Raw genomic sequence first — 24,338 nt, forward strand, 5'->3', positions numbered from 1 at the left:
GTAATGTTTTCTAAATAATAGAATAAGAGTTTAACATGCTTTAATTAAATGAAGAATTTGAATGCTATAATCATAATGTGAAATATTGTAGGCCTGAAATGTTTTAGCAGTGATTTATACGTACATGTCTGGGCTGAGAAATGTTGCAAGCCTTTTTAGAAGTCTATGAGAGTTGGGTTCTTGGCGGCAGATATCTGTCTGCAACAGGAAAGGGGGGATCCAATTATAAGTGAATGAATAGAGGTCTGTTCAGTAGACGGCCCAGACATGGAGGAGGGTTCTGGAATGTTTAAGGGGTATCAGCGGGCCGGAGAAGAGACTGAGAAGCAAGGTCAACTCTAACGTCTGAGGCCCAATACAAAGCATCATGGAAAAAGCCTGAAGTTTTGCACCACGTGAGAGGCGTTTCGCAAGGGGCGTCTCAAATGTTGTTGACTGTTTTGTATTAGGGACAGCACCCCTGGGTGGAGTTAGAGCAGAGACCTGAGGACCCTTTAGAGAGCGGATGGGTAGGCAGTGAGGGGTCATGACTGGAGAATTTTAGGTTTTCACCAAGAGACTTAGAGTGGGTGACTTCCCTTGGGGGTCATTCATTGCTGACACCTTTGTTAGGTTGGGATTTGGTTAAGTAGGGATACCATCTAGAACAGGGTAGGGACGCCTAACCTGTGTTTGTTTTCCTCCAACCTAAATGAAGGAGAGATATGCGTCTATGCTGATAGCTTTGCTATTTTTAGAACTTGTGTTAGTGATTTCTGTTGCTCGTCTGAGGGCTTTTCGAGAGCACATGTATGTAATTGGACCTGTGTATCTCGTGAATCTCATTCTGAGATGCTTGTATTTGCAGCTCATTATATCTTTACAATAAACTTTTGAAACCTAGAAGTTGTCCGTGATCTTTGAGAGTAGAGTCCTTTCTTGGGTGAACTAATTTGCAGATAGGTGTACTGTTTCCTTCCAAGACAGGCAATAAAGGTTCAGTCGACCAGATCGAGGTTTGGATCAATAGATATAAGGTATCGATCAAAATCTCGCCCTTTCATAGGCAAGGCTTGGGCAACTCCCATCGCATTTTCTGTGACGCTTTTGTATATGTTGTGAACTTGAGTGACCCAAAGGTGTTGTAGTACTTTGCTTGAGCGCTAGGTACATTACACAATGTCAAATACATTTTTGGGGGGATTTTTATTAAGCCCAGACTGTGAACTCTGCTCCTTTAGCAGAGTTTGCAGAGTTTTCCGCACACTGCCCTCCACGGAGCACTTGAAGTTCTGAAAAGATTCTGTACTCGCTTGCACTACCCAACGTCAAGTTGGCGAGTGCAAGTGAGAAAAATTCACCACCTGACAAGATTTCTCAATGCGGCCAGACGGATTTCCCAATGCGGGCAGTTGCGGGTGTTCGAGTTGAGAAAATTGCAGCTCGAATTGAAAATCTACTCGAGCGCCCTCTTGCGCGGCACAGGGTGCCATTCATATTGATTTTCCAGGGCAGGACAAACACCTGATGCTGAAAATCAACGCAAACAGGCATTACCAAGCGCACTCTGTGCTTGCAGAAGTCCGTGAAACGCGACAGAGTTTCTTGGTCACTTGAACTCCACCCATGCTTAATTCTTATAGAGCGTAAATATGACTAACCCAAAGGTATTGAAGAGCTTTACAAGAGCACCAGTTACATTACACAAGGTCAGGTTAATTTTTTAGTTTTAAGGTGCGCAGAGATTAAGTGATGCCGCCGCTGCCCCAGTGTATTTATTATTTGCCCTCTACTTGACGAATGAGAGCAGCACTTGTCCCTCCAACTTCTCCTATGTTGCTGCATGCCTGCCCGCTCCCTCTTCCTGTTATACTACTCTCAGAGCTCTAATTTCAAAGCACATTCATGGTAGCTCCTCAGGGACTGTGAGGCATTTTTAATTATATAATGTGAACTCGAGTGACACAAAGGTGTTGAAGCACTTTACCTCAGAGCTAGTTATGTTACATTATGTCGGATACATTTTTGGGGGAATTTTTAAAGAGTGCAAACTTGACTGACCCGAAGGTATTGTTGCACTTTGCAAAAGCGCTAGTTACATTACACAAGGTCAGGTTATTTCTTTAGTTTTTAGCTGCACAGAGATTAAGTGATGCAAAACGCTGCCCTTCTTCTCATTATTTCCCATCAAACAGAAAAATGACAGCGGCATTCGTCCCTTCCACCTCCTTCCCTTTGTCCTCCCAGTGGCAGAGCTCTAATATCAAAGCACATTCACGGTAGCTCCCCAGGGCTTGTGATATATATTTTAATATATAATGTGAACTTGAGCAACACAAAGGTCTTGAGACGCTTTTCATGAGCGCTATTTACATTACACCAGGTCAGATTAATTTTTGGAAGCAATTGTATGGAGCACAAACTTGATTGTCCCAAAGGTATTGGAGTGTTTTACAAAAGCGCCAGTTGCATAACACGAGCTAAAGTCAATTTTTAGTTTTTTAGGTGTACGGAGGCGCTAAACGTAGGATCTAAACACCCTAGATCAAGTACTAAAAAGGCGACAATGTTCCCAACAAACTAAATGCCAGTCTGCTTCATTAAAATCTTTCATTTTCTAAATATTTTTTTTTTAATTCATCTTTCCTCACACAAACATACTGGGTTCCAATTCAGAGCTACAGAATGTGCATTAATTACAATCATCAACAACCGCGAGACCAATTTAGTCTCTAATGATGTTGTCGCAATACCCATTCTGAACCTGTAACCAGACTTTAGCAATGTCAACATCCCACCATTACTCCAAAGACCAAGTGGCGTAGGATTTCAAGGCACTATCCCAAATGGGATAGCTGGCAGACGGAGTCCAAATCGCTACACTGCCTTCTTTAACCTCAGCACCATTCACCCATAGGGTAGGAGTCACATAGGACTGATTAGTCTTTCCCGACTTTTGAATATTTATACTCCAAAAGCCAATTGGTTCCTCCATATTTACCTGCTATATCTACCCTGATGACACCCATGTAATTCTAAAACTGAATGATACTTTAAAATTCGACACTTAAAGACTCAATGACTACCTGCCACACATCTACTTGAAACTTCGCTCTTCAAAGATGAAGATCCTTGGCGGGAGGGCGCTTGAAGGCCCGTGTCAAGATGACTTCGCCTTAGTGCAGCTCTGCCAGCTGAGTGCAGAGCTCCGTCTAAAATCCTGGGATTGGTATGCATCAGTGTCTGTGGGTCGGGGATTCTCATTAAATAGGTGGCAGGACTGAGGTGTGTCTGCTTGGCTCTGTGAAATCGGTGCTGGGAGTCGATTTCCAGCCCCAATGTGGCTACCCTGGTGAAAAAATGAAGCAGCAAAACTTCGGCCCCTCGACCATGCTGAACAGGCAAAAGAGCACTGGTGAAGCTGCACAGCAAACAATAACAGCTCTGGGTTGCTGCTGACGCCCGACCTGCGCACAGTAAGGTAAGGGGCTGCAGCTGTGGTGGAGATGAGTGATGGCTCAAGAGGGGGCTGCAAACCGAAGTGGCTCAGCTATGTGCACCAAGAAGGGAGACTGGCTGCCACGCGGAGCCTTGAACGAGCAGATGAGTGATGAACGGACGCTGGCCCTGTGGACGCAGTGTGCATCAGCTGTGTGGTGGGCTGTGACTGCGGCACAATGACTGTTTGTGAGGCCGCTTGCTCCGAGGTGGTGGCTCCTGCACAACTGACAGAGCTGGACGATCTGCTGGACTGTGGGGGATAATGGAGGCCGGCCTGGGCTGAGGTGCGGAGGTCCCTGGGCTAGGCTGTTGATAGCTGATCGGAGGAGGAGTGAGGATCCTGCCCCTTGGGTACAAACTGATCCTGGCAGGAGAAGAGAATTGAACACCTTGATTCTGCTTTACCATTGATCAGTAGGCTGCACCTCTGGAAGTAGAATGAGTGTGGTGCAGCTACCGTAAAAACGAAGCATCAGATGCAGGACAGAAAGAGTGGTCTGCGGTACAGGAGCTGGTCGAGCCCTATGATATAGCCACAATAATATTAACATTAGAGAGGCTGGCATGTGGGGGCTTCTTGTTCCACTGGCATTATGGGGAAAACAGATAAACAACAGGCATGCCTCTTATTTGAAGAGCGAAAACTAGCCAGCAGCATGCGCTCTCAGACTCGGAACAGTATCCTCAGGAAAAGGGTGCCATGGCGCTAGAGGCAACACTCCTGGCGATACAGAATAGCCTGCAGTCAATAGAAGGAAAAATAGACACACTCAACCCTTCTTATTTGACGTATTCACCCGGTATGAATTGGGATCTCACTTCTTCCGACTAATTCTACGGCCATGGATAAAATTGGATGCCTTATCTCAGATCCCATATCAATCCAGATGGGCACCCGCCAGGAATGCCCGTTATCTTACCTCTTGTTTTCTTGGTGCTGGAACCCTTGGAGCACCTTTACGTACCCAAGGCCAACACTTCGGGGATCGCCCTTTGGAGACCGTACACACTCAGTCTACCTACATTCTCTATTTTTAAATATACAAAAGGTTATTAAATTATATTCACATAAAATAGCATGTATTTTTTATTTATATGTAGTTCATAAATTGGGCCCATAGTACCTTAGATGTTTTCAAGCAAAGTGATACTATAGATTAGAACAATATTATAAGCAATTCAAACAGACCACTTTGGTGAAAAGAAAACCAGTGCTTGAAAATGAAAATGGAGAGAAGTGGATAGGCGAAAGGAGAGACAACAGAGAAATTAATACATTGTTTTTCATAGTTGGTCACCCTATCTCAAAAGTGGCTTCATATAGAGTAAGGAGTGAAACAGCACCAAACAAATGAGAACCACCATGGCGAAAACAAGTCTGGCATTGCTTGTGTTCCCTTTCAGATGGGACATGGCATAGCAGGTCAGATTGGACAGTTTCGTTTGTGATGGTACCAAGATTGATATGCATATGGTTGGAGCCCATCTGTAATTACATAATGAGCAAATACAGAAGATGAAATGGAATGCTAACCAGAGTAATTACCTAGCCTTGCATCCATATATTTTTATGGATGCAAGGTGTGAGACAGTGACTGAGAAGTTCCTGTAAGACAAAAGTGCACAACAGCCACAGCATCACTTATGCTACTTTGATACTAAATTCTACAATGAGTCAGATTGCTACTACTGAGGATCCAGATACCGTTTACAGCAGAGATAGTGAGGGCTGCTTTCCTGTGTATCAGAGCCTCTGAGAGGGAGCAAGCAGACCTGGGCACCAAAAACGCAGCAGAGACTGCTCACTAATGGTCTGATTCCACTTGCCCCACTCACCCTTTGCTCAAAAGCAGGCATGCTTACAAGGAAACTGGCTGGGAGAGATTATGGCCAAATCTTGCCGCAATCAGACAATTGCCCTTTGATTAGTAGAAGTAGGGGGTGCTCATTGAGCACAGGGACTGCAATTGTAAGCGTCCCCCAGCTTGACCACAATGCAAAAATGGCATAATAATCCGACAAAGCACTCAGTATAAGTGGCATTATCCTGCGCAGACTGGCCAGAAACTATCTGAAATGCTGACACTGGTTCCGGCTGCTCAGAGTTCCTATGAGTATGATAGGAGTTAAGAGTTGAACACAAGCCGAAGACAGGCATTTAAGGACTCAGAATAGTTTGCGTTTGTACATAACTACCCTGAAGCTGCGGGGAATCTAAATAAAGGCCACAATCTGCAGACAGTTTAATTAAAACTGAAAGCATATTCACAGATTCCACACACCTCCATACTGCCATTGTTACCCGTACTGATGGCATATATACCTATCCGCACTGGGAAATCTGCCCAGTTGACCTCTCTGATATAGAAGGGACTACACTAGCTACTCTCGTGACTGAGCATGAGAAAGAGGTGCTTATCTTACTTACTTATAAGCCTGCCTGTTCAAGCAGTGAGGATGGTCCATCATGAGTGACCGAGTTGCTCACGAAGCTGGTGTTCGACCCAGACACTGCTGTAAATAATGGCTCTTTGTGTGGTACTAATGAAGATAGTGCTATCCTGAATTATGGAGAAACAGCTATGGGGGGCAGGCAGGGTTGGCTACAGAATTCCCAGAGGGAGCTGGGATAGATCACACTATACCCCTTTATATAGACCAGTCACAATAGAATGGGTAGGGATGATTGACAATAAACAATCCCTACTTCCCACTGAACATAAGGACCTATTACAAAAAATACTGAAAGCAACACTTGACACTAAACAAAATCAGTAGGCTATGGAAACAGAAGTGCACTATTTGCGAAATAAGCTTGAAGAAGTAGATCTGAAAATGGCATATTTTCATGGCTATTTGGAACGCCTTAGATGTGGATGCAAAGGAGAACACCACTACATGCAAATCTAGATATGATGAGACAAAGGCTGCAATTATTAAACTCCAGTGAAAAAATGAGAATTTTGGAGACCAGATTACGATGTGGTAATTTAAAGATTGTCGGGATACCTGAAGGTATAGAAGTAGTAAAAATCTCGAATGCAATGTCCAACAAGGTGGTTATACTTAATGAGACACAACAAGATGTGTCCATTTTCAGAGCAGACATAGTACCTTGCCTTGTGACAAAAAGAATGATAAGCCACACACTGTTCTTGTTTGTTTTTCAGGCTTTTTCTTGAAATAAAATATTTTTTGACCACTGCAAAGAGTAAAAATAGCTCCAAAGCTATTGCAGGATTTATGTTTCCTATTTATCAGGATATGTAATTTGAAACAGTGCAACAGTTATGCATGCTTTGATTCCTGATATCAGACCAATCGGTTAACAGACACGGATTATCCAACAGACCATTTTGAAAATGTTGTGGAAAGGGAGATAAATAGTGCAATATACAGTGGAAGAAACACAGGTTTCCGTTGGCAAACTGAATCAGGGCTAATGATAGGTTTTCAGTTCTAGTCTGTTAGGGGTCTAGCTGTGTGCCTAAACATATGCACCTTGCTGCATTTGCATGCATTTAATCACATCTGTAGTAGGGGGGATGTTTGATTTGTCCTAAATCCTCAGAAATAATGATATCCAGGGGGCTGAGTCAGCAGCAGAACCTCAGATGGGCAATGTTGGGGAAGGTGGTCAAGGGAGAAGGATTAATTAGGTATGCCTGTGGGTGAAAAAAGAGAAAAATGAGATAATTAACACTTGCTCTCGTGTTTGTAGGATTATAATGTTAGGGGATAAGGCCATTCACCATCAAATTTTGTTTTCATAAACTATTTTTTTCTAGCTATAGTATTTTAAAAATTGAGTCAATAAGGTTTCATATCTGGAATGTCAATTGTATGAATGTACACACTAAAACACAACAGATTAAGGGCCTTATCATGACTTCGGCAGTCTTGGATCAGGGCTGCAATGCTGCCACCCCTCTCAAAGATCGCCAAAGAAACTACCAGCCAGATTACAACTTTTTTTGTCTCTGGCTGGCGGTTCTTTGCCGTCCCACAGTGGTGCCTATGAAAAGGCACTGCAATGGAAGCGTCAAAGGCAGTTCCTGCAGGGCATGGACTATTATGTCCATGCCCTGCAGGAACTGGGGGTGCATGCTTACGGGGGGGCACACTGTGTGCTCCACTGCATGTATTTCCTGGTACAGAGGCAACAGGGAGCCCTGTAGGGGCCCTCTTTGTTTCCTCACTGGCACACTTTACATAGCAGGCTAACCGCCATGAAAACTGCAGCTGTGAGGAAACTCCTAATATGTATGGCAGTGCTGCATCGGCATTGGCAGCATATCAGCAGTCTCAGATTGCTGCATGACTGCCAGGGATTGCGGATCCCTGGCCACAGCAGTGGTCCTATAGCAGTCCAACCACCCTGCTAATGATAGGGCAGCAAACGACTGGTGTGGTGATAGGTGCACTTCCACCATGGGTTTGGTGGTTCATCAGACCGCCAAACCCATAATAAAACCCTAAGTCCGAATTGGACAAGTTTACATGTAATATTGTCTGCCTACAAGAGGCACATATTTTATTTGCAGATAGAACACTGTTTCAGCAGTTGCAACTGACTTTAGTTACTAACCCGGCTAGATCTGACAGACTTCCCTAAGTGAGAATCACATTTAGAAATCCGTTTTAGATTTTGGGACTGAAATATGTCTGGTTTGTTAACCATGCAAATGAGGATGTCGATGGTTTTACATTCTAATAACATCCTCATGCACTGTACTCAAGGTTTGATTACTTCTTTGTTGCTGCAGAATATTACTAAGCAATGCAGCGTAAACCAAAAATATGAATCAGCTCAGCCCACAACCCCTTACAGCTGACAATATTACAGCATTCAACTAGCAGATTAAACTGATGGAATTAAAATGAAAAAAAAACACGAGAACAAGACTTGAAGCCTGTTGAGCACGTGTGTTATTTACTTTGTATTTGTATATTATTTTGTACAGATATCGAGCCACATTGAAAATATCTTCCCTGCTAATAAGCTTAATAAATGGGCAGAGTAAATATGATTCTAGACCAGAATCAGAATTCACATATTTCACTAACAGAGCAGGTTAATTTTGTAAAAATGATTATTCTTCTAAAATGTATTTTCAAATTCCAAAAGCCACCTACTAATATCCTTGATAAATAGCTAGAATAAATAAACTAGAATCCCAAATAGATAGATTTATTTTGCCTAATTCCAATCCAAGAATTGACAGAAGCAAATTGTATCATGCTCTAAAGGAAGCAGATGCGCAGATTAAACATTTTTTTTGTGGGCAGCACATTTACATAAGAATCAAATTTACAGCAATCTGAGACAACTGTAAATTCCCTGTAATATAAAAATCTGTGAATTCACAGTTTCAGAATTTCATTTTCTATTTTTAAGATCTAGTGGATGAACATGATTGACTTAAATAATGTCACATCATATTGTCATAAAACATCACAACAGTACAATAATCAATTAGAGCAGGACTTTATTCTGAATATTTAATAAAGACTATCTCTGCCCTCACACCAGCTCCTAGAAGCAATATATTCATCATAGATCTCTAGTAAAATTGATATACAATTCTTTAAGAAATTTCATATGTCTAATTCAGAATGTGTAACCGAGTTGACAGTGGGGGTGGTGCTGTTCTCAAAGTATTAGTATGATATACAAGATGCTATTTGATCCCATATTTCACCGCCACCGACTATTGACCATCCATCAAGCTTACTTTACAACGCAAACAGTTGGTAAGATGTACCACAATTTCAGTTTTAAATGTACCAGATGTAAGGAAATGAACTCTGGCCACGCACACATGATTTTGTGTTGCCCAGTATTAGTCTAATTGTAAGCTCAACTCAGGAATCAAATAAGCAATATCTTCCTAAAGAATTATCTGAGAGTCTAGACTGTTGTTGGGCATAGACAATACATATATATGTCACAAATTCACCTTTTCTGCATAGACATATTTTTCACCATTTTATATACTCTACTTTTCAGTTATTGTGACTGTTTGTACTGTGACGTTGCTATCCACTGCCAGAGAGTGTGTTCTCTGGTCTTAAACAAATGTTGGTAAAATTGGTTTGACCCAGTCGTATGTGGGGTGAGGTGAGTATTTCCACCTCACACATATATGACAAAAATATATAGCTGGATAGAGCACTACTGTGCCCTGACTGGATTGAAGTTTAAAGACACTGCAATAAAACATGGTCAGGAGAAGGGCCTCAGTTATGTACAAAAACTCTTTAGCATATTAGTCCCATTTTATGCCCACAAAGCAGAGAGACTAATATATGAAAAACAGGAACACTAAATATTTTAAAAGTGTGCCCTCTAAGTGACTACAGATCTATAGCTATTTCACTGTGTAGGTTCAACTACATTCTCCATAGGACAGCTCTAGGTGTGATCAAAATATTTAAATAAATATCTCTGCCTGCGAACATGCCAGCAAAGTCATGAAAAGTTATTTTCTACGTAATTTTCAAAAGTTGATTAATAGGCATAGCAGTCCTTTGCTAACTTAAGTGAAAGAGTAACTTCATAAAAATATACATTAGGCTACCTGAGCCAGACCTGGCTTAAAACAATTTTACTACTTATCATATCTCCAGAGCTAGAAAATAAATCCTTGGCAGGAGAGTTAATGGCCCTGGCTAAAAGGGCAGTAGCCTGTCTCTGCTCTTAAGAAGGCAGGGTGTTGTTAACTAATGAACACTTAGCAAGGATTATCGTTCTGGTAGTAATCCAGATTGATATTTGCATTAGGCTGGCGTAATTAGCCTTAATATTGTAATTTTGCATTATTCTTGTTCTGCAAAATTCCCGACATGAAACTATTTTGCCACGTGCATAATCATATACTGTTTATTAAAAAAATAATTACTGTGAATGCGTCAGTCGCGCATTCACAGGATCAACACAAACAACAGAACACCAGCGGCAGTTGTTCTTGGTGCTTTTGTTTTTTTTTACTTTTTTAAGTGACATGAGGACACCTTTCAAGCTAAAATTCAGCAACACCAGACAGTTTTTTTATCGTGTGTAAATAATTTTGCCAACATTTTATATAATTACACAAATACAAAATAATAGAATTGTGCACAGCCCCTATCTAGAAGTGGATCAACGCAGTTGACAGAACAAAGTACAGCCTTAGCACTACCTCTGTGACTTAGTTATGCCAGGGAGGACTTCTGCTGGTCATTCCCAGGACCCTTCTAAACAATCAGACAGGCTCCTGCTAGAGTGTGGAGAGAACATGTTTTGATCCTTTCAAGTGGAAGGAGTGATCATATAGATAGGGGAAAGGTCTGATTGGTGGCAAAACAGGTGTGCCATATTGAAACAAGGGCTCCTGGGTAATTTTTCAGTGAGGCAGAGAGGGAGTGCTGCACTAAATGGTGTTGTGACATTGAAACAATATGACTGGGTGGCAGACTTTTTCCGCTAGCTAGCTAGTACACAGGGTAAATCTGGAACCTCAACCTTCCCTTCTTCAAAATATTCTTTGACCTTGGAAGCCTCCACCAAGTGAAAGAAAAAAGCCCCCTGATTCCTGATTTCTGCTGGAAGAAGAGACTCACACCGAGGCTCAAGGGTAACTTTCTCTGAAAGGCATCAGGAACTGGAGCTGCTCTTCAAGTGTGAAGTGGTTGGCATCTTGTTCGGCTACTTCAGGATCACAAAACGCAGCATTCCTGACTACAACAGGGCCCACAGGCCACAATGGACTAGACCCTGCAGGAGACGTGGCTAGAGAGAGCACGAGTGCCTAGAAACCTTCCATGAGGAGCTAGGTTCTGCCACACTGACCGGAAGGAACTTTCCAAGCAGTTGGAAAAAGTAGGAGTAGTTCGTTTTTCTCACATCCAGATGACCTGGGTATTGTGCTGAGGCTTGTCAAGTTAGGTCTCTCAAACAGCTTGGAGCTTTTTTCAGCTTTTTGCATCCCAGTGTGCAAATAAGCCATTTGTGATTCAAACTACTAGCACATAGCTTGCATCACAAATTGCATTCTTGTTTGCAAACCAATCGCTGTGCAATTCATACATCCATTGTATTGTTTGTCAAGGGGATGTTACATCAGTGCATTAGTAAGGTTTAAAAATAAGATTTTGGCGAGCCTAAAAATATGTCACTACTTAATTAGTTTCTTGCACGGGAGCAAAAATAGCTTTTATGGGATTAAATACATGCAGTGTGATGAAATGTCATTACCCAGGTTTAAAAATGCATTTAAAATACTTCCACGTAAGTATGCAAACCTAGACTGCTGAGAACATCTACCATACATTCAAATAAATATAATTGAATGAAAAAGTAGCCGCATTACACCATGGTTAGCTGCTATTTCACTACTGTATAACAATGTTAAGGTATATTGATGATTTACCTTTAAGGAACGGAGAGCCAGGTTTATAATTGGATTGCAATACCTTGTGTCACGCATGGTGTTGCAAGGACAACTCAATCCTTAAGTCAGATTTACCAAGCATTGCAAGGCCACCTTGCATGGCGATGATTTGCTTGGTAAATCTGGAGTAACGAAAGGGAGCACAAGTCTCTGCCTTGTGTTAATCTGCCCAGGGAAGGAGCTCCATAGGTGGAATGTGGGTATTCCCAATCAGACACCCATGGATTTTGGTGCATTCTCTGCTTTACCAAGATTGGTAACACTGGTAATGCGTCAAAAGACTACACCTTCCTGGCAGAGGCACAACAAGGCAAAATCTTTATTTCTTCTCACTTTTTTCCTCTTTCTAAGCTGCAGAGGTTTGTTTTTGTGCAAGTAGGTGTCCCTTCCTGCACAAAACCAATCGTGCTTGCAATGCAGGCACTCTTGCACCATGATGCAAGGGTGCCTGTGATGACGCTAGCCCAGGGAGAGAGGAATTCACAGTTTCTTATTTTTTATTATTGTAAAATTCGCAGTTAAGTTGAAGAGGTTAAGAAGATCATCTTCAATCGTATGAAAGACCTTTATATCCCACAAGCTCGGTGAATTTTAATGGATTTGAAATCTGTGCAGACATCTGAAGCTTAATAAAGATGCCCTTTTGGTAGAAACTAGGAGCTGCTTTTTAGCAAAATTATAAAGCGTGCATCTCTCGTGGTTTTAGATTGATTTGACCATGAATTAAAGCTTTATCATTAATTTGCACCATGTTTTAATTTCATTGTACTTTCTTTTACCTTCTGCTTCACCTCTGAATACGAGCATCCGTATTTTTGTTGCAGATATCTGTAGTCATAGTTCGGGAAAGGTGATGGCGCCGGATGACTTCCAGATTTCCACAATTTCCAGAGATTTATGCCAGCTATTCCAAGTAGAGTCAGGGCACCGGTGATGTAGATGCCAACTTCCCACCCAGGAGGGCGCTTAATGGCTGAAAAAGAAGGCAGTTATCAATGCAGAGCTTTTAATCTGACGACACAAAATATTTATCAACATTTCATATGAAGTGTGCAATACATTGATGTACATGGAGAGCCTGAGGAAAGGTCAAAACGTGCAATCTCATGATATATCCTATTATATTTTCATGTGCTCTGGGAGCATGCATAAACAACCAATTATTTGATTTTCACTGTAAATCCTTCCACAAATCCTGCCCTAAGGTGTAAAATGTAAATGGCATGGAGATTAATTCCCTGTGTCATAGCTAGGTTAATTGCCAGTTAGGCACGTGTACTTCAAGTCCAACAAGCAATTCGACGGGGTTCAAATATATTTGCATGTGTTACATTTAATCCTTTTGTGCTCACGCAAAGTTAAACACTTGACAATGGAATACAAAAACACTGAATCACAAATAATATGTCAGACTGTACAGTAATGATGCCAGACATCATTTTCCAGACCTAGATGGCTCAGGATAAGATGCTAAGGAAGTGCAATGTGCTCTATTGTCTGCCGCAGAAAACTTAGGGGTATTTTCACAAGAACGTGTGCTAAACATCACCAAAAAATGCCAACGCAACTTTACACATCGCAGCCCATCGCGGGAAAATAACCCTGTGCCAAAGTGGAATTAAAAACATGGTGTACCATGCGATAGTCTGCCGAAACCGCGGCCAATGGCTGCGAAACAACCACCTCGATGGAGATAAAAACACAAACCTCAACGCGCAAAAAACCTGCGATGGGCCAAAGCGCGATGAGGAAATCAGCAATAACTAGCGCCATGCCTGCAAAACACACATGGCAGGAGGGAAAAACCAGAGGGAAAAACCAATATAAAAGTAGAAAAAACACACAAACACAAACCAACCTACACCCAAGCACCATGGAGGCAGGCGCAGAGGACGACACCACAAGCACCCCGGAGGACCAGCCTGGGACTTCAGGGACAGGGAAAGGCAAGGACAAGAAGAAGAGGAAGAGGAAGTTCAGTCCGCAGGAGAACATGATCATAGTCACAGAGGTGATGGAACACCATCAACAACTGTTCGTCACCTCCAACGTGTCATTTGGCACCAAAAATGGAATATGGCGGGACATCGTTGTCAAGGTGAATGCTGCCGGAGAGCACAAGAGGTCAATGGACGAGGTCAAGAGGTGATGGAATGACATCAAGCAAAAGACCAAGGAGAAACTCGCAGCCAACCAGAAGGCAGCAACGCAGACTGGAGGTGGGGGCCCAGCGCCACAGCTGGAGCTGGATGACATGGAGGTGCTGGTGTCTACAGTCATCAGTGTGGAGACTGTGGTCGGAGTCGGGGGAATGGACACTGCTCGACAGGACACAAAACAACCGCAACAGGGTGAGTGACCACCAGGTCCTGGGGGGACGGGTGGGGATGGCCACAATGGCACACATGTACAATCAAGCACAGCACAGTGCACACTCACAATGACTCTGGGTCATTGTCAGATCTACAGACTCGCACAATGTACAATGCCATGCGGTCTGAATGTCACCATGTACCATGTGGCTACAGACATATGGACACATTGTAATACACCATCTCCCTTTCACATTGCAGAGGCACCGTCAACACCTCCTGCACAGCAGTCCCAGCCACTCTTCACTGATGATGAGGAGGACAACCCCAGCATCGACACCCAAGCCCTCCAATCCATCATTGACAACATCCGCAACTCACCTCCAGGATCAGGGCAGCCCAGCTGCATCGAGGAGACCCAACCCACTACCCAAACCACACAGCAGGAGGCACCCACAGCCCCGGCTGTCTCCCAAGACCCCCAGGAACAACACATGGCCTTCCAACCCCGTGTGCTGGAGGGCCAGAGGGAGACGGCTGAGCAGGTGCTGGTGGGGTTCACCCTCATGGCTACCAAACTGGACGCCATCCATGGGTGTCTAGGTACCATCAGGGACCAGCTCCAGTCCCTAATGGACATCCATGGCCCCACCATGGTCTCGAACAAGCCCTGACTGACATCACTGGAGTCATGATGAGGATAGAAGAACACCTTTCTGCTCAGACTGGCTCCAGCGATTCCAGCCGTGAGCTGGTACACCTGCAGAGGCTCATGGAGGACATGGTGAGGATGGAGGCGGAAAAGATGGCAGCCACCACTGCACATCAGTGAAATGTAGCTGGGATGTAACAATTTTTAAACAAAAGGAATCCATTTGGAAGTGGGAAGGAGGTGTCCCTACAATGGTTGGGAACACACTAGTTGTTTTTGGGTACCCCTCACACACCAACAGGCCCCTTGGTGTCATGTTTCATCATTGGGGTCCTCGCACCCCTCTACGGGATGCGGCGTGCTGCGACCGACGGTTGCGTGGGAGCACTTATATTGGCTATTTGTGGTGTGGGTGAGGGATTTTATAAGTGAGTGCTGTGGTGGGGTTTGAAAGTGAGTGGAGTTTAAAAAGTGCCTGGCTCGTGGGGTAGCAAAAAAACTTTAATTGGCCCCCGGGCTGGTACTAATAAAAGGTGAGAGAGGAGGTATTGGTGTAACCTATGTGCACCACCTCCTATGTGTGTCACAGCACAGCACTCACTTATAAAATCCCTCACCCACACCACACATAGCCAATATAAGTGCTCCCATGCAACCGTCGGTCGCAGCACACCGCATCCCGTAGAGGGGTGCGAGGACCCCAATGATGACACACATAGGAGGTGGTGCACATAGGTTACACCAATACCTCCTCTCTCACCTTTTATCAGTACTAGCCCGGGGGCCAATTAAAGTTTTTTTGCTACCCCACGAGCGGGCACTTTTAAAACTCCACTCACTTTCAAACCCCACCACAGCACTCACTTATAAAATCCCTCACCCACACCACACATAGCCAATATAAGTGCTCCCACGCAGCCGTCGGTCGCAGCACGCCGCATCCCGTTGAGGGGTGCGAGGACCCCAATGATGAAACATGACACCAAGGGGCCTGTTGGTGTGTGAGGGGTACCCAAAAACAACTAGTGTGTTCCCAACCATTGTAGGGACACCTCCTTCCCACTTCCAAATGGATTCCTTTTGTTTATAAAACTAACTCAGGGAGAACGAATACATTTCAAGGTAATTATCTCTCTCCCCCTTTTGTTAACGCTGGGATGTACCATGCCATGCAGATTCTCATCATGGCATTGTTGCCACAAGGTGTGGCGATGTTGAATTCTGCTGCCCCCACACACTCAACATCCACGCCCCCTGGTGTGTCAGTGCCTCCCAGTGCGGCAAGCGTATCCACATCAGCTCCTGATGTGTCAGTTGCACACAGTGCCGCAGCTGGTACTGCAACACCCACAGGTGGGGCAGAGCACACATCCGAGGACGAGGACATGGGTGGGATACTGATCAGAAGGAGGCACTAGCATTCAATTACGCCACCTGGCCTGTTTCTGCTTGGTGCCGCACATGGCCCCATGACCTTCCACTGACCCCGATACACTCCGCTGCACTCACCTTGGACAGCGACGTAGACTGCCATATCCTGTTTGATGACCAATGACATGGCGACCACACTGCGGACTGAACTCTTCCTCCCCCACAGTACTTGTCATCCCTGGATGGACTCTGGCTGGCACTCCACGGGCCCATATTGTGTAGTGTGCTTGGCATTGCCCTGTACCGCTCCAGCTGCTGAACTCCACTGGATGTGCAATAAACATCCAGTAACACACTGCTGTGTTATGTCTTTCATCAGTCAGGTATGAATGTGTGGATGAATGTAGGTACAGTGTTTCCCTTGCGTCATTGAATTTCGTCTTGTGGCATGCCAGTTACAGGGTGCTACATTGGCTATTGTGTCCCGAGTGCCGTGGACACCACAACAGGGACACGCGCATCAGTCACTTCCTTGTCCGTACATGGACGGGACCACGCCCAGGGCCCACAAGTCATTGTTGCCTGCCCTGCGCTGGTCCAGCGTACGCAAGGCCAGACCACTCAGCTTACGCTCCGAAGGGGGCCCCATTGCTACCAGCCGCAGGCGTACTCGCTAGTGTTGTGCAGGTCACTGGTCTAGTTGTCAGCATGACACGGCCACTCCCCGAGGGCAGGTTTGCACGCACACCATACCCATCCTGCACATGCGTCACAGGCCATGTGACTCCGCCAAAATAAGGGGCCGACAACGTCACATTCCCTTCTTCCGGTGGTGACTGTATGACGTACGATCCACCGTTCTCAATCATGAAGTGTCCATGAGTTGTTGCACACATGGTTAGTGGCACATGAAGCCATGCGGCCGTCATGGGCCTACCACCACATGGCACTGACTTGGGTTGCACAGGGTTAGTGGCACCCGAAGCTTGGCGGCCAGCACAGGCCCACCGCCACGGGACGTTGACTTTGGATGCACTGAGGTAGGGTCACCATAAGTGCTGAGCGGGTGTGCGGCATGCGATGATGCCCCGTCCCGGCCGTCCGTACTGCTCAGGTTCGTGTTCCCTGCTGAACCGCAGTGTAGGCCAGAACCAACAGGCAGAGTGGGCCTACCGCCACGTGGCCTCACATCCGGGATCACAGAGTTAGTGGCACCTTTTGGGCTGAGCGGGTGTGCAGCCTGTGATGATGACCTGTGCACTAGTACGTCCTCTGCCATGGCGTAATCAAGACCCAACATCAAATGTGAGAGCTGGTGGCCTGCGGAGCGGCGCTGCATGATGTGGAGGGCGCCATGTCCGCAGGCCCCGGGCTTGTGGCTTGCAGCGGCACATGGGGGAACATCTTTTCCAGACACAGGGGGCGGAAGGTGAGCAGTGGGGCCTGGGTGTGCACGGGCAGGCATATTACGATGGGCGGTGGTAGGGGCTGCCTCTGCCTGGGTACACAGGGGTGGGCAGGCAATAATGTCTTGTGCAATTGTTTGTACTGCGCCATTCATGTATCTGAACTCTGTCTCAGATGTGTGACCTGGTGTACTGCAATACATACCGGCCCGTGGTTGGAGACACACAGGTGGCAGCAGGAAAGCAGTGTGGCCTGGGTGCACAGGGGCGGCACTCTCTCTCTCTCCCCATCTCTTCTTCTCTCTCTCTCCCCCTCTCTTCTTCTATCTATCTATCTCTCTCTCTACCCCTCTCTTCTTCTCTCTCTCTCACCCTCTCTTCTTCTATATCTCTCTCTCTCTCCCTCTCTTCCTCTCTCACTCCTTTGCTCTCTCTCTGTCCCTTGATGTGCGCAGGACACACCTTCTCATCATGATTTTTGTCTTGCAGGCTGTGGCCTACAGATTGTCCGCAGGGGACCCGCCATGTGTCTTCATTTCTGTTCAGTGTTTATTTTAAAACAATTTCATTTGTTGCTTCGAAAGTGAATGCGTGCTGCTAATTTTTGTGATTACACATGCATATCACCAGATGTGATTGTGTGACACCATGCAGATTATTTGATACATGTTTGAATGTAGTTGATGTGGCATGTCTTTGTTCTGGGGGGTGCCGGTGAGGAGGATGCTGGGGGTGGTGGCGGTGGATGTTGTGGCCCTCTTCGGGCTCTGACCTGCACGATCATTGGCTCCATGGCATCTGTTGTTCTTTAGGTGTGGCTCTGGGCTTGGCTACCTTTTGTGGTGCAGGCTGTGGTCCCACTTTACACCAGGTCAGAGCAGGTTTTAGTTTCCTGCTGCTAAGGCACCTTAACGCATGTTTTGTGATCTTATCGCCGATCTGGTTGGTCGTTGGGAATGTTGCAGAGTGGTATTTTCACTGCTTTTGGCACAGGAACGCCTACTCTGCATCTCATTAACGATAGGTGCCGTGGTCATCTGTGGCAATGTTTCTTGCGGCTGCTATCGCAGGTAAACTTGTGCTATGGGCTGTTTGCACCAGCTTGTGAATGGGACGATGGTTTTATCGCGAGTTTGGCTGCGATTAAGTGCCGTTAACTCACGATAGCTCCTTGTAAACATGCCCCCTAGTGTGAACTTTTTTTTTTTAGTTTTAAAGGGTACGTGTCAATCCCGGGACAGTGCTTGTGAGAGTAACAGTTCTACATAATGAGGGAGAGAAAGCAGAGTTAACAGCACTGTTTCTCAGACTACTTCCCGGAAGGAATAAGGCCCTTGCCTATCATAGGCATAAACAGCGCCTATAAATACAGAACACAAAATATTGTATGGCCCTTATGGGACTGCAGTTCCATTGCTCAGTGGCAAATATGGGGCATAAGAGGGTTTTGTGCATCCTATTGCTTCGAACAAGCACGAAGAGCACCAGACCCAATGGAATACTCATGAAAATTTTCAAACATGATCCAACATTTTGGACTGCTCCTTTCTCCAGTCTTTAATAGCCCTGGGGCAGATTCACACTGGCCTGTATTAGGACTATAAGCGTACACCCGGATTACTCTTATGTACTCTTACGTGTCCTTGTGAATCGGCACAAACCATTTAAAATGAGAATAAAATGGGAATATTAGGGGCCTATTCAAATACTATTAATACAAATGAAAAGGACAGATGCCTACTTTGCACCTTTACTAATAGGAAGTTGAATGTTTCAGTGCCTTTTAGTCACAAAGGCATGTATGAGTATGTAAAATTGTACATCTGTCGTATTTGTCCCATACTTATCAATGCTATTATGAATCAGTCCCATAATGTCTCACCGACTAATTCGTGACTCCTTAAGGTACAGCATGTTCAAACATCACACAGAATCCCCCGAAAGGGCACTGATAGCTCTCCTGGACACCAAAGGAGACTATTTACCAAGGGGCATATTATCAAGCCCATTATCGCCGCTTTAGCAGCAGTTTCCTGCCGCTAAAGCGGCGATAATTATAACTCCGTTTCTTGATAATATGCCCCCAAATGTTCATTTGAAGGGTTAGTAGCATGGGCAGGGAAAAGAGACTTATTATTAGTGCATCATTCTGACATCTGTAACGGTGGTACAACAATTAATATTATGGCATTGACTTTGTTAACTGAAAATACCCAATTGCCATAGGGCGCAGGATATATGTTTGCATTATTGCTTCACATGTGGCTTACACATAAAGCTCCACAGGCTCCTCTCGAGGAAGCTGACTAAACTAAGGGATTCATAATACGCTGTTTAAACTGCTTGTAGAGCTGCTGACAAATATCTAGGTTAGACTCAATAGCTCTCAGGAGAATATTTCAATACTAAAAATATCCGCTTGGAATTTATTTAATACCCCCGATGTTCAAACTCTATACAGCCTATTTTGTCAAGTGACAGAGCAGCCGAATGTATGCACTCAAGAAATAAACCACTTGAAGTTTAGACAAAAATACAAGACCGTGCTGAGAAAAATGTTTCGGATATGGTAAGAAAAAGAAAGATGAATAAAATGGTGTAAAATATGACTAAATCCATAATAATGCTTCAAGAAACTACACATGAGAAGAACAGGGGTGCCGGCAGTTACTTTGAGATATTGCCCACTGCTCTTCTGATGAGGAGAACAGAGAAAGGATACAAATGGGAATTCCGCAATGATCAGCTATCCTAGAGGCACCACAAAAAGTCTTAGGCCTATTGTGCCAATTCTATTCAATGAAAAACAGCATGTAATTCTCTCATGACTGAAGGACTTCTCACATCTACACAGGACTGTTCAGATTCTTTCTCAGAGCTCTTCAATGCTGGATTTTCAGCCCCCATTTCACTTGGTTCAGAGTTATTTGTAGTGAACAGCATCTTCTAGTTTCAAGACTTTAAAGTTTTCCAGTGTCCTTCTAATAGGCAGGTATCCAAGGAGGCACAGGTCCAAATGCCTCTATGGACGAGTTCAAGAACCAGCTTTCTCCTGTTTCTCAACAATGTCTTCAAGACAAAATTTCAGGTCATGGGACAAAACAATCTTCCTAGGTTGTGCTGGGAGGCGACATGCAAGGACATAGTGGAGCAGCTGAGTACTGCAGCCGAGGCAGTGGCACTGGGGCCCAGAGGGATGGGGACTCAGACTTCCCTCTACAAGCTACAGTTTACTTAACAGGCCACCAGCACAGATGTATTTCTTACTCCCTATCTGATACCTGGCTCTGTGTTTTCCCCTGGGGAAGACTGAGGGGGGAGATGAGCAAGGTCACAGGGGTAGGGAAGGAAAGAATGAAGAGAAACAGGGTAGAAAAGAGATAGAGGAAACAATAATGGGGAGCAGAACCAGGGTGTATGGCCAAATAATGAAGGGTTGGGTGATGCTGGTGATTATGAAAAACAGAGAGCGGTGCAGAAAAGAAGGGAGACAGACAGGTGAGCATGGAGAGGTAAAAGGGAGAGTAGAGATCAAACTAAAGATGGTGGATACCTGGAGGAATGGAGAGACACAGGAGACAACAAGGTAGAGCGGGTTGGAGAGTTAAGGGAGACAAAGACATGAGGGCGTCCACAGATGTACAGGAGAGTAGAGCTAGAGAGGGGAGCACAAATAAAAAGATGAAGAGATACAGGTAGTAAGGAAAGGAGAGGAGGTGGAGAGAAGCAAGGGAAGTATGGAGAAGGAAGAGAAGGAAGAGAAAGTGAGTTGGAGTGTTACCAAAATTCCTGCCAATGTCATAAACGTTTGACGGATTTGCTCCATCAAATAGGATGGCTGCCCTCAAACATTTACAGTTTTTCATTTTTCAAAAAAAAACTATCAAAGCAGGAGTTTGTTTATGAAAAATAAAAAACGAATGACTTCCACACCATGAAGGCTTGTTTATCATGGGTAGGTCATTATTTTGTTTAACTATATGGTGATGAACAACGGAAAAAAAGCTAATGATTGCCCACTCCAAATGGGTGATTGGATGGCTAATCTACAACAGCCCATAATCCATCGAGCCATTGCAGGAGTATGTCAGCAACAGAGCCAGAGTAGGCTCTGTTATCGACATACTTTCCATAATCTCTTCTCTATAATGTTGATTACGCCGGCATAATCTTGCCAAATGTCCAGCATTTCTTATTACGACTGCTACATGAAATGCACAAGATTATGTTTATATGCCAAGTCATGTAATTGAGCTCCTTTGTAGGGCTATTGTGAGCTTTTATTTGAGTAAATATCGTGGGAGTACAGGAGCAACACAAACGAACTGGACACAAACAATCATTGTTGGTGTCGAGTGCAAAGTTGAGATTTTTTTAGCAGGAAATATGCCCTCATGTCCAAAATTGAGATGGAGATGCCTTTTTCGCTAAAAATAGTGCAAAATGCCAGATCTGCATCTCGCAAAATAAAGTGTCATTTCGGGTAATTTTGGGGGTATTTTACATAATTTATACAAAGAAAATTACACAAATTTCTCCCGGCCTCATGTGATGGGACCCACATTTATGCATACATGTCACACTTAGGGCGACTCACTTAGAAACACAAAAACGTGATGGGTGGAATGCTTCAATTTACCTCACCCACTGTTGATTAGGTTTTGTGCCAAATATGACACTTCAGAGAACTGCCATATGCAAATCAATCTTATTTCTGTTCCAAGATGAACAGTCTACCCACAAGATCATTTAGATTCCAACAGAGAACTACAGGAGCTGACCCAACAGCTAAAGGGACAGTCTGACAATCAATAACGCCCTAGAGTAATGTAAGCTGTCCTAAGCTTTTGAGTTTCAATTCAGGCTGCCTCACCATTAGTGTTTAGCACCTAGGACAAAGGAAGCCCTTTCTGCCTACTTTAAGAATCAAGGCTTTATTCCCCCTAAGTTGGCAGGGTATGCCCAGACGTGAGTCCCTTGCTCACTTTGCCACTGGATTCAAGATAGCCTGGCTGATGAGGGTTATGAACCCGAAACCGGTCCCAGGATGCTTGTTTCCGGTCCAGGGAAGACATGGCTTGGCAGTTCGGGCTGGACCGTTCCCATGAGGCACAGGGTCAGACTGATTTGCATATGGCCATGTCTGAACTGGGGTGGTGGAGTGAGCTAAAGAATGATGAAGGATGTAACCCAGATCAGTTGACTGGGGGTGAGTGTTTGATTTGTTCAAACGCTCCATCCATCATCCCCTTTGGTATCGCTGTGCCTACTTTAAGAATCAGACAAATATGAAAGATCAGACACAAAGAAGCAAGCCCTCCCCATTATCTTCCAATGATTGCTGGGCTCTTCATTTGTCTCATTGAAAGGAACAATAGCAGAGAAAAGCAGAGTGGGGGAAAAGAAGAATCAGAGGTCAGCTATCCAACAACCAGTGCTTAATTTGAAGCAGTGGTTCCCAGTGCTCGGCACCGGATATTCGTTTTCAACACTGACACTTACGACAGTCTGCCATATTGTGGCAGTGTTTGCCTGATTTAGAGATTAACACAACAACAGTTGTTTCCTAATTCAATATACATTAAAATGACTAACACTTTCATCTCAAGCTATTTTATAGCTCTGGGGGCCTGGAATAGTCTGAATTGTCACATTTGTAGGAGTGTGAAGGTTAGTAGCTGTGTTTGTACTGTCTAGGGCCCTAGCACTTTTTTCTGCTTTACAAATTAGGCAGATGGAGACAGAAGGCAACAAGAGAAGTATGCTACTTGAAAAAGGTTTCAAGAAAAGTAGGGCTTGACGTCTAGAGAGTTCAGTGATAAATAGAAAGACATTTGACTAGAGCTCTGTTAGGAACAGAGATCCAGGCAAGGGCAACCCAGGTTTGTTTTTTTGTAAGTCGACATCTGATCGTGTGAGACCCAAGGCGAGGCTTCTATTATAATTCAGCAGATTCCGGTATAATGGACACTGATTTGGAGATCAGTAGGTTTGAGTTTAGGCATTGTTGAATGGCCCTGTGGCACTAATAAAACTAGTTTTAGTGGTAATAATGCAAAAATTCCTGATCATGCTTATTAGATGACAGCTGCATGGAATGCTATCGAAGCAGTGGAGTGAAACAAAGCGATTGTATGTTATGGGAAGTCTGTGATGTCCAGACACTTGATAAAATCCTTCTACATTACCAGTCCGAATTTCACGATTTCAGACTTGTTTTCAGACAGCGGAAACGTTGACACTGGGAGAGAGATGGTTGACCAATTCAATGCCAGACAAAGCTACAAGAAAGAAAATCTTTCAGAATGCGACAAATGCTTTGAGCAACTCAGGAAGCTGACTTAAAGCTACCTAGAGACAAAAATGGACACCACTCTCTTGAACTTCCAACAGGCATTCAACATTGAATGGCTCCTCGATCACTCATGTTAAACTGGTATAAAGATTTAGATGAATTGCTTTCTAGTGTGCTGTACATAGATCATAGTGTTCACACCTATCATTCCCCTCTTGAAATTCTTTCTTGTCCTCAAACAAGAATGTCAGCATGCAGTTTAACACCACCACAGACCTTTAAACTTTCATTTTCTTCAGTGCACCAGTAAGAGGGTCCATCTACTGAATGGTTGAAAAGTCAACCCTCGCCACCCTTTCCAGACTGGCAGGCAACAGCTTAATTTACGGT

General features: G+C 44.4%; 1 protein-coding gene across 1 annotated transcript in view; it reads right to left on the reverse strand.

The window, feature by feature from the left end:
* Positions 1 to 24,338, reverse strand: part of SYT12 (synaptotagmin 12) — an 866,886-nt gene that overhangs the window by 406,613 nt on the left and 435,935 nt on the right. The window contains exon 3 of the mRNA XM_078682889.1: positions 12,692 to 12,885. Within this exon, the coding sequence (XP_078539015.1) occupies positions 12,692 to 12,885 (194 nt within the window). The remainder of the gene's footprint in view (positions 1 to 12,691; positions 12,886 to 24,338) is intronic.

This window comes from Lissotriton helveticus, chromosome 3_1, assembly GCF_964261635.1.
Source record: "Lissotriton helveticus chromosome 3_1, aLisHel1.1, whole genome shotgun sequence".
Taxonomy (NCBI): Eukaryota; Metazoa; Chordata; class Amphibia; order Caudata; family Salamandridae; genus Lissotriton; species Lissotriton helveticus.